Source organism: Cladosporium halotolerans (assembly GCF_011745625.1).
Source record: "Cladosporium halotolerans strain TM138-S3 chromosome Unknown Sca143, whole genome shotgun sequence".
NCBI classification, from domain to species: domain Eukaryota; kingdom Fungi; phylum Ascomycota; class Dothideomycetes; order Cladosporiales; family Cladosporiaceae; genus Cladosporium; species Cladosporium halotolerans.
In genome coordinates, this window is record NW_027191593.1 from 1 (window position 1) to 10,667 (window position 10,667).

At 51.0% G+C, this 10,667-nt stretch overlaps 2 protein-coding genes across 2 annotated transcripts; one reads left to right on the forward strand and one right to left on the reverse strand.

Moving 5' to 3' along the window:
- WHR41_09485 (uncharacterized protein) lies at positions 1 to 2,395 on the forward strand. Its single transcript, XM_069378088.1, has 4 exons — positions 1 to 831; positions 887 to 954; positions 1,114 to 1,729; positions 1,829 to 2,395. Exons 1-4 carry the CDS (start codon positions 622 to 624, stop codon positions 2,156 to 2,158), a joined length of 1,224 nt encoding a protein of 407 aa, XP_069224923.1. The 5' UTR covers positions 1 to 621; the 3' UTR covers positions 2,159 to 2,395.
- Positions 2,396 to 7,265: 4,870 nt separating this feature from the next.
- Positions 7,266 to 8,900, reverse strand: WHR41_09486 (uncharacterized protein; the record flags this gene model as incomplete). The annotated part of the gene is made up of 2 exons (XM_069378089.1): positions 7,266 to 7,771; positions 8,297 to 8,900. The coding sequence occupies 2 exons, from the start codon at positions 8,898 to 8,900 to the stop codon at positions 7,266 to 7,268; spliced, it is 1,110 nt and encodes a 369-aa protein (XP_069224924.1).
- Between the last annotated feature and the right edge of the window lie 1,767 nt (positions 8,901 to 10,667).

Genomic DNA, 10,667 nt, shown 5'->3' on the forward strand with positions numbered 1-10,667 from the left:
TTCCGGACCTGCGCACCGTCGCGATCTCAGGAGATGAACACCAAGTGCCAGCTGAAGCAACGGCTCAACGGCCGCGCCGACGGCCCGTACCCGCCCGCACCAGGATCGGTGGTTTGCGATGACGCGACAGCCGACTGTTGGTTTTTCCAACTCTCACCGGCCGGGCCGGCTTGCACATTGAATCTGCTGAAGCCTTTTTCAACGCCTGCAAGAGCATTGTGATTGTCAACAAGTGTTGCCGGCGCCATGGCGACCCTCACGCAGACTCCCTGCAGCATCAAGGCGAAAAGTTCGCATTCACCTCTTTTTCTCCTTGCCTGGCTCCACGTCGCGTCAGGCCGTGACAACTAATCGAGGATGAGGGCAGCAAATCCGGGCACAGACCGCTTCGCAATCGGAGTGGAGGAGGCGATCTAGGGGGGCCGAACTGGGGCCGACAGGGGCTCACACAGCGATGGACAGACGTAAAGTTACAGCGGAAGGCTTCCAACGCTGACCTTCCAGGAAGTCGACCGGCGGACACGGCCTGGAGCACCCAACACATAAGTTACACAACGGCTCGGGCTCCTTGGACCGCAAACTGGTTATTTCTCTGGATGGTGTGGAAGCCGCGCCGAAGGGATGGCTTCAACGTATTTTCATCGCGCGACAGCGTTCGTTGTCCTCGCATTTCTGTCTTCGTTCTCTGCCGCCGGTCCAAATCTCCCGCAGCCACCTATTCCAGACAAAACCTTCACATCACCAAATTCCGTTCTATCCAACGTGAGCCGTGACTCCCAGGCGGGCCAATCTTCTCAGCGCAACGTGTATCGCAATGTGGCATACTACGTCGTCAGTTATTCTCTTCTCAGCGGCACGGCCTTGATGTGCACTAACGGCGACGCAGAATTGGGCGATTTATGCTCGCAACCATCAGCCACAAGATATTCCTGTCGACAAGCTTACCCACGTGCTGTACGCTTTTGCCAACGTTCGTCCGGAATCGGGGGAAGTGTATCTGACAGACAGCTGGTCTGATACTGACAAACACTATCCGAACGACTCTTGGAATGAGGGAGATGGGAACCTGTATGGCTGTCTGAAGTAACTGTATCTCCACAAAAAACGCAACAGAAACCTCAAGGTCCTACTGTCGATAGGAGGCTGGTCATACAGCTCCAATTTCGCCACGCCTGCCTCATCACCCGCTGGTAGGGAGAAGTTCGCACAGACTGCTGTGGCCTTACTAAAGGATCTCCCCTTCGACGGCCTCGACGTGGACTGGGAGTACCCACAAACTCCGCAGGAGGGATCTGATTTCGTCGCCCTTCTTTCTGCCATCCGGCATGAGCTGGACAAGTATGCCATCTCTCTGCCATCGAAGCCACATTTTTTGTTGACAGCTGCTTCTCCGGCCGGACCCCAACACTTCCCAAACATACCCTTTCGCGACTTGGACCCCTACCTCGACTTTTGGAATCTTATGGCTTACGACTACGCTGGCTCGTGGGATACAGTCTCCGGCCGCCAAGCCAACATCTTCTTGTCGAATTCAACGCCGGCAGCAACGTCTTTCAACACTGACGCAGCAGTGGTCCACTACAAAGAGCAAGGAGTACCTGCAGGAAAGATCGTGCTAGGCATGCCGCTATACGGTCGTGCGTTTCAAAATACTGATGGGCCGGGCACTGTGTTCAATGGTGTTGGGGAGGGAAGCATTCCCGGAGAAATTGGAGTGTGGACTTACAAGGTAGGACCTTGCCATTCATACATCCCCTTCGACAGAGGGTCACCGTCGATGTCTTTCTATGATCAGAACAAGAGTCAAGCACACTGACTCAGTCGTTAGGCTCTCCCACAGCCCAGAGCGAAGGTTTTTGAAGACGCCCAAGCCGCCGCGTCATGGTCTTATGACGAAACATCGAAGACGATGATCTCATACGATACTCCCGAAGTGATGCGCCGGAAGGTCGATTACATCAAGAGTATGGGACTTGGAGGAGCTATGTTCTGGGAGACATCAGGCGATCGCCCATGCACAGACGAAGAAAGTCTGATTAATGTTGCCGCGATCCAACTCAGCCGCGGAGAAAACTGTCGCCTTGAAAGCAGCGACAATTGCCTCGATTATCCCGGAAGCAAATATGAGAACTTGAAAAGAGGGATGCCCAGTGAGTAGAGACAACAAGGCGGAATGTCTCAATGCATGGATGATTCAATTTGTGGCGATGATCTGTTCGAAGTTATGGTGGGTTGTGGTATACGGTATGGGACGGACGGCCAGAGAGGAGTGATTTCCGGTCTGATGGGCTTCTCCGTCGGGACAACCACAATGTACGCAGCGTTATGTACACTGTAACAGTCTGTTGCCCCTTCGGTGCTTAAAGTTGGGCGGATTCAATGCCATGCCTTGTCTTGCCTTTACACCAAGAAATGATTTCTTTCCACTCATCAAATGGTACGGTACTATTCACCAAGACTCCCTCCACCACCCTTTCCCTTGATACAATGCAGCTTGCAGGTCACCGTATAAAGTCATGGCCAAAGTCAAAGGCTCGTTTCCGAAGAGGGGCACACCGTGCCATGCCTGAGCGGGTCAAATTCCGTTGGGACTCACGTCCTCGCTCCATCAATTCAACGAGGTAACGTTGTTAAACCCGTCCCTTCCAGTTAGCTTCTTGCAGACTTCTCGCTCTCTCTGTCGCTTTTTCGAAGCTCAGCAAGTTCGCGCCATGTCTGATCATAATGTAACCAGTACCACCACGAGCAGAACCGGCAACTCTGACAGTACCAGTAGCGACGGCAGAAGTGGTATGTCAAGCTTCCTTGTGACAGCGCGCCTTTACTAATGTGAGAGACAAACAGACGTGTCTTACACTTCAGACCAGGAGATCGAAGGGTCGCCTACTCCACCACCCGAGGAGGTGACCGTCTCCGAAGCGATCGAAGATGCACCTGGGCCCGAATTGAGGAAGCTGGTCAAACGTCTCTAGGATCGCTTCGCAAATACCAGATCAACCATTGACGACGCGCTTCGGAGACCGATTGATAAGAGTTCAGGAATGATGCGTAAAGCTTTCGAGTATTGCCGCAATTGTCACGAGTACTACGATGTCGACTTGAACGCTTTAGGCGTTTGCAGATATCATTCTGGTGAGGGGTCAGACGTATGCAGTCAGACAAGGCTTCAGGCTAACATGTGAGATGATGCAAGACAATCCAGAACTTGACGACGACTCGGAAGTCTGGGCAGAGTGTTTTGACAAGTCGTGCGGTATGCCTCCGCCCGACTCGTTCATGGAAGACCCGGATTTTGAAGAAGGCTACCGCATGTCGTGTTGCGACAGGAGGTTGAACGAACCTGGTTGCGTGGTTTCGAGACACAAGCCAAGCTTGTAGAAGCGAGATACATAGCGGAGCCACACGCTCAAAGATATTTGAGATCAGTATACTAATCTGGCATATGGCGTTACTGTACATCTACACCATGACGTTCTGTCTTGCAGTTCTTTAGCCAATCTCAGGATGCAATCCTGTGGGCAAGATGGCGCAGGATCAGATTGCTTTCGTTCTCTTGTGAGAAGGAATCATGGCATCTTCGCCGGAGTCATCCCCAACAGCATGAAGCTTGCGCTTGCCGCTACTCGCTCGAGCTACACATCCTGGACGACTTGTGTTGACGGTCCTGCTTAGAGGCTGCTTTGCCACGTTTCCATTTGGGTGGGGGGGTCAGACAATGCTTCATAATGGGTCTTGGCACATTTGGAGGGCGTTGTGTCCAATTCGGCTCTTTATCGTTCCACTCTGGCAGCCGTTAACCTCTATCAGGTCGTTGCGAAAACCTGGCCGTACCGAAAGAGCATATAGGCAACATCGGGCACAACATTTTACACACTGATCTTCTGTATTCGATATTCTTCCAACACAATGTCAACACTATAAAAATCACAGTTCTTCATTTTGAGCCTCATCGTTTATGTTAAAGGGCGATCTTGGCAGCGCGAACGGCTATACCGTAACCGTGATTTCTCTCTATCTTTTGCAAAAAATCGCTCTATGAGTCTACAGTTAGCCGCGCATGATTTGAAACATAGTCTATTTTGATCTCCAGTGTCGGCATTACGGCAAAACAGATCGTTTAAACTGGCTCACGCCATTCGAAATAAAGTTGAAGGGGCTCAAACGAGGCACATAGTAATCCTGCAGGGCAAATCTAGGGTGGACATGGCGCAGAAACCTCGGGTGTTCGTGGAAATATAAAGAGGACCACGATAGCCGGTGGAGGTGATAAGAAGCACACGAACCGGCGCAACCTCGGTCCACGTCTCCGTGATCGCAAGCTCCGTGGCGCTCTACGGCTGCCCCCGCACTATGCATACCACTCGACCGTGGCAAGCGGACGTTCTCTTTCGTGGTATGCAATACTTTCTGGACAACCTTCAGCGCTAGAAGCAGTATAGCCACCCCTCTCTTAGCTCGGAGCAGACAAGAGGCACATGAAAAACACTGAAGATAGTACTAGTGCCAGTGGAACGATGCGTAGCATTCTGTTCATCTATTGGGAGCTAAAATTTGCATGATAATGAGAACCTTCGCCGTCACGGGCTGTCTTCGGATGCTAAACATCTATATCAAGCTGACAGGACACATACAACCTTTGTGTAGCTCGCTCCACAAGCCATATCCCAATCTAGTCCTCGAAGGTAGCAGTTATCCAAGTTGCTTAAAGCGGCTGTGACAAGGGACAAGATTCAAGGACTTCGTGGTAGCCGTCTAACGGTCAAGTAGATGTGTAAAGTTAATGCGTCGATCTTCCAAGCGGGTAAGAGAGCCGATGAGATGAAGAACGAGCTTGACGGACACAAAGATATCCCAGAGTCGAACAATAGAGATCAAGGTATGTTAAACCAATCGTGGTCCAGTAAATCGCCTGCTGTTGGTCTGTCCCTTGGATCCAATTGCATGATATCGCAAATGAATGCCTTATCTCCCGGCTTTATCTCCCTGTCTTCAACATGTGAAAAAGGCTTGCGAATCCCTTGCTCTTCTATTAACATGTGAATTGCGGCCAGAATTCTTTCTTGCTCCTCGTCTAGAATTTCCTTATAGCTTAAAGGAAAGGGTCCAAAATATCTTGTCTGTTCGATTAGGACATGCGCGGGAAACTCAGCATCATCTGCTTTTACGCCCAACGGCTTGAAGATGTGAAAATTTAGCCCAAAAATCAGACTGATGAGCTATCGAAGAATTAAGCAGTTACTCATCATTGTAGGGACTATTGTAAGACTGACCGTGGCGCCGAACGACCATATATCCGTTGGAGTTGACCATTTCAATCCCAGTAAGGCTTCTGGGCTTCGAAAAATAGCAGCACCGATCATGTGGGCTGTGCCGCGTGGGTCCGTGTTGAGATCAACGTTGCATGCGTCGCCTATAAGATAGGGCATGAGCTTGGCTCGCTCGCAGTCAGAGCTACACGTTGTTCTGTGCTTACCGCAGTCGGCTAGCTTAGCTTCCACAACCGTACCATTCGTGTCAAAGTTCAAGAGGATGTTGTCTGGTTTTATGTCTTGCACCGTCAAAATTCAGTCAAGTGCTTCTTTCTGCGACAGTTGGAGATAATATTACCGGTGTGGGCTATTCCCTTTGCGTGCAGTGACCCCAATGCGGACAGAATGCTGCGAGCGATGAATTTTATGTTTTTCCTCGACAATTTTGATTTGCTAGACGATTTCAGCGCATCGTCTTGAAGGTGCTCCATGACTAGGCAAGGAGGTTCTTTCGCAAAGTCGATAAGTTGTCTGATGCACGCATTGCCTTCAAACTGTTGCAAAACTTCTTTTTCACGCTGTAGGCGAATTTCGGATGCGCACTTCAGCACGAAATTCTTGTGGGATGTACTGCTGCGTCTGCGTTCAGTGGACAAATATTCCTGCTGTTCATGTCAGGACGGGTACCAACCTAGCTCTCCAGATCTGATCATGGAGCTTCTGCGCGACGATGTATATGTCCCTCCCACCCTTGATCGCCTGACCTATTCGTAGGGACGATCCCATGGCAGCGGCTTCAGGACTTGTCCACGTACTGAAAGGTGAAGTTCGTTCGGGCCGGGAAAAAGCCTCCAGACTTCGAGGTATGGACGATTTCGGAGTCCCCGCCAAGCAACGTGACCCTCCCGCGTCCAATGCACGGGCCCATGGGTGCTGCCGCCAAGTATTACGCGCGCATCACTGGCGCTTAATGAAGGCTTCCATGCATTCCGAACCTGTGACACGTTCGGAAAATCGCATCTTGAACGCTTCCGATTCACTGCCAGTCTGCTCTGGCAATGTGCTGAAGCCGCTCGGGTGCTTCTAGCCGAGCTTGTGGAACACCTGCTTGCATGCGCGAAGCGCCAATATGTTCATCATGCACGCCTTATCACAACATGGACGTGTCAAAGCAAGATTCGACCCGTCACAATCGCAATGTGCTATGAGTATTGGATGGTTTTCCAAAATGGGCATGATCCGCTGTGAGCCTCCTGCGTGTATAAGACGAGTGCTTCGCCCTCCGGTCTAGAGCCAACTTTACCAAGGAGCAAAATCTTTCTCAAGTCATCATCTTGTCGCCAGACAGCGGCTTACTCGCTTTATACCTAACTATTGATCATCCACGATGAGCTCCAACAAGATCATAGCGAGCAAAGCCCTCGGGTCTATCCTTCGAAGCGGAAAGAAGCTCGAATTACGCGCAGCCACACAGACAACACTTTGGAAAAGGCCAGACATCATTGCCAATTCTGATATGAGAGACGGTGCAATCAAGGCTATCGAGGGTAGCGGTAAGGCTATACCTGATAATACAGCTAGATTAGTCGTGAGGTCAGTGGAGGTTCAATCCCTGTATAAACGAAAGCTTACTCACAAAAATCAGGGAGGCAGAACATTCGAGTGAGAATGACCCAAAGGATCACTACACCGTGGTCCTAGAGTGACAAAGACGGCAATTACATTAAAACTGAACATTTTGATAAGAAGTGACAAACACGAGAACGGGTTCGACCAGCTATTTTGTCGGGCATCCTTTGGATCTCACTAACGTGCGTAGAGGCGATCGCCCGTGGCGAGAGGGTTGGGCACAGGGAATGCTTCCTAGGAGATAGCAATTTATGGAAAGAAGATATAATTTGGAGAATGATCCGAATTCTTGGACTCGTAAACAGGTTGAGCACGAAACAGACCTTGACAAACGCGTTATCACAGGTCGCAGCTCGCTGGAGCTATCTTGGAACCCTTAACATTAAGTTACCACATACGCGCTACCGGCGCTCTCCCTGAGCAAGGTGTTATGATACCTTCCGTATGCTGGATTTCAGAATCCTGAACCAGAACCTCGGAACCAGCTTGTTGTCTGCGCTTCACCGGCTGCTTGGCGTTTCCTGTACCGGCATCTACCATTCGCTTCCGCTGCGCTTCGATAATATCTGCGTAGGACATGATTTTCGCGTCGCCCTGGCCGATTATCCTGCTCTTAGCGTTTTGCCGCACCCTCTTCCCGTCATTCTGTTTGATTAAGCTTTCGTTCTCATCATGTAAAAGCGAACGATCAGCGAACGCTTTCTCTGTCGCGTGCAGGAATTTCTCGAGGCACGGATCCCTCGTCGCGCCATCTGCGTTTAGCCTGTCTTCGAGCATACGGTACAGGTTAAGCACACCTTCTGTCGTGGTCGGCGTCACCAGAGTCTGGTAGTTCAATGGTTCTTCCACTTGCTGGGGACCAAGAGGGGGAGGTTGCATTGAGTCTTCCCGCACTGGCGGCGACATTCCGTCAAGCACTCGGCTAGGATTGAACGGAAAAAGCCCAGCCTTCGACCAGCCGGGACGGATGTTATGGGCCGTCAAAGCTACCTCGCGAGCTTGACGATACAACAGAACAAAGTGTTCCTTGTTTACTGTGTTTGCACCTCGTCTTTGGAGTTGTTCTACCTGTTCACAATATGCGGTCTTTAATGGACCGAATACACTTATATCACAAGGCTGGGGCCTGTGCGATGTGTGCGACGGAAGACGACATAGGATGATGTTGTTCTCAAAGCAGAACGTCAGTACTTCCGAGGATTCGTGCGACCCAAATCCGTCGTTGATCAGGATTCGTGGTCGTTCATTAGCACGCTAAGGGGTTCAAATATAGTGCGGAGCCATTCTATATTGATCACTGAGTTCATGTAGCCTTTCTTGCCGCCAGTCCGGAGCCTCGTGGCAGACCCAGTTGCTTCGGAGATCGACCCCAGGGAAAATGACGATAGGCGGCAAGCTCCTGCCGTCAGCAGATATACATTCGACCGCTGTGATCAGTGTTCTCCGCGCGCCAGTGCCTCTGTGGGCTTTCTCCATGTCACTACTGACAAGATACTTCGAAGAGCCAAGCGCACTGAGCAATATTCCCGTCTCGTCCATGTTGTACACGTTGTCTTGCAAGATGTTTGTTTCTTCTAGCTGTGCGCGCATGATGTCGAACCAGCAAACTATTTTTGCATAGATGTTCTTTTCGTGCCTCCTCCAGTCTAACGCCTTGAGGCGTGCGACCTTCAGTTCAGGATGCCGCTTGCAGAATGCTTGCGGCCAGTCTTTGCCTGGGCTTAGCCTGCCCGCAGGAGCTGTCAAGGTGGTCTCTGGTCCGCGTTGGAGACCTCGTTTTCGGAGAAGGATCGCTGCGTAACGGCTCAGATCCTTGACTCTTGCAGGGTATCCGTTGCGGTCCGCCCGCAGCACAAAATCTACAACGGCTTGCTCCTCTCGGGGCGTAAGCAGTTGCTGCTTGATCGCCTTGTCCCGACGCGATTGGTCGCCGTGCCATTGAGTGGAACGAGGGAGGGCATTGGTAGGTGCAACAAGCTCGCCGGGCGCAACGGTCTCGCGAGCATTGCGCGGTACCGGCATGACGTGCAGCGGGAGCTAACGGCGCTGCAGGGCGCCTGTCACGTCAGATGCGATGCTTACTACGCTGTCAAGTCTGCAGATGATACAGAAAGCGAGTATTGAGACGGTTAAGGCGCCAGGGCCGCTGAGGAGAGGTGGAAGGCAGGTTGGGTCAAGGACGTGGGGATCCAGTACTCCCCGAAAATCTGGGGGCCTGCGTAGGGCAACGCTACGCTAGAATCTATTTTTAGTACGGGACCAGCCGCTAGCCGCCCATCTCATGCGATTGCGGAGGCAGGAAGACGAGGACCCACAATCGCAGGTGGCTTGCGGTGTGCTATCTATCACACCCAAGAAATCTCACCTATCAGTGATGTCATCGTGCTGTTTCTGCCCTGTCAGATCACCATCAACTCACTTCGTGCCCCTGCAACCTTATTTCTATTAGTTTGTGTAAGATCGTCTTACAAGTTTTCATAGAGATTCAACACCAGAGAACAGCACGAAGTATGTTTCAAACAATTGCATTCACTTGCACGATGAGGGTGCTAAACTTGCGTAGATATACAGAAAAATCGCCATTGAAGCGAAGCCTTGTGCCCAGCCACGATCGCCCTTCGCTGGTGGCGATGAGGCTGCAAGAGATGCATGTGAGGTTTAGATGATTGATAAGGACATCGGGAAACGTACGTGTGCGGCGAAAGGGTGCATAAAAAGTTACGGTCAATGTTGCGCAGAAGCGTTTCGGCACGCCCGAGTTTTCGCAACGCCCGGATATAGGTTAGTTTGCACTTCGTCGAGAAGAACGTTGTAAACCTCTGCGTACGCTAGTGATCGTCGGAGATGTATCCGAGATGAAAGCGAGGTGGGCAATGAACAAGCATTGAACTGTTACAGTGCGTTCTCTGTGATAGATACGAACGCTACTGTAACATTATGCTTCCATCATTGCGAGACTCAAGCAAGACTTTCGTTTCGGAGCTCGGTCTCGATTTCTTCTCTTTCCTCAGTTGCAAATGGTATGCCGAATTTCAACAGATCGCAAAGCTCCTCTGCGGTTTTGTCTGCGATTCCTTCGGCAAGGTACCGGCAACAAAGCTCGTCTAGTTCATCGATGATGAGAAAGTCCGCTGCGTTTCGTATGTCAACGATTTCTTGCATGTCCACTCGTCCAAGGCTGTGGCTCCATCTCATAGCATCACACGTACTTTCCTGATCTTCCATACGGCACTCACACCACGCGAGAACTTTGACAAGCACACTCGCATCAACATTTGGAATCTATGCGCGATTTTTAGCTACAGTCACCAGCGATTGCAGTGTCCTCACGCGACCTCATATATTGATCCTGAGTGGCACATATTAGCTTTGTACAGCCTATACATCGATTTTGTAAGGGTCATATAAAATTTTGCAGAGAGTATATATATTGCTTCTACCAGACTGATATATCGAATTAAAGGACATATATAAATTTTGTACAGCTTTCTCCACAAGCCCTGTTCCGGATTGCTCCGGGAATGACTATTGCAGCCGTCCCCACAAGCCCCAATGATCCTTCCGGCAAGGATCATGGCGCCGCGTCTCGCACAGTCCCAAAGAACCCAATTGTACGACATGGTTCGATCAAGCTCGCTATGCGACAGGGATATCGCCCATATCGCTTGCTGCAGTATGCGCACCGTCCGCAGAGTCCGCGCTAACATGCAGGCTTTTGGGGCACCACGTGCGCCCAACCTTACTGGTGGACGGCGTCCCAGTATGCTTCCACATACTTTCGATGCGCTA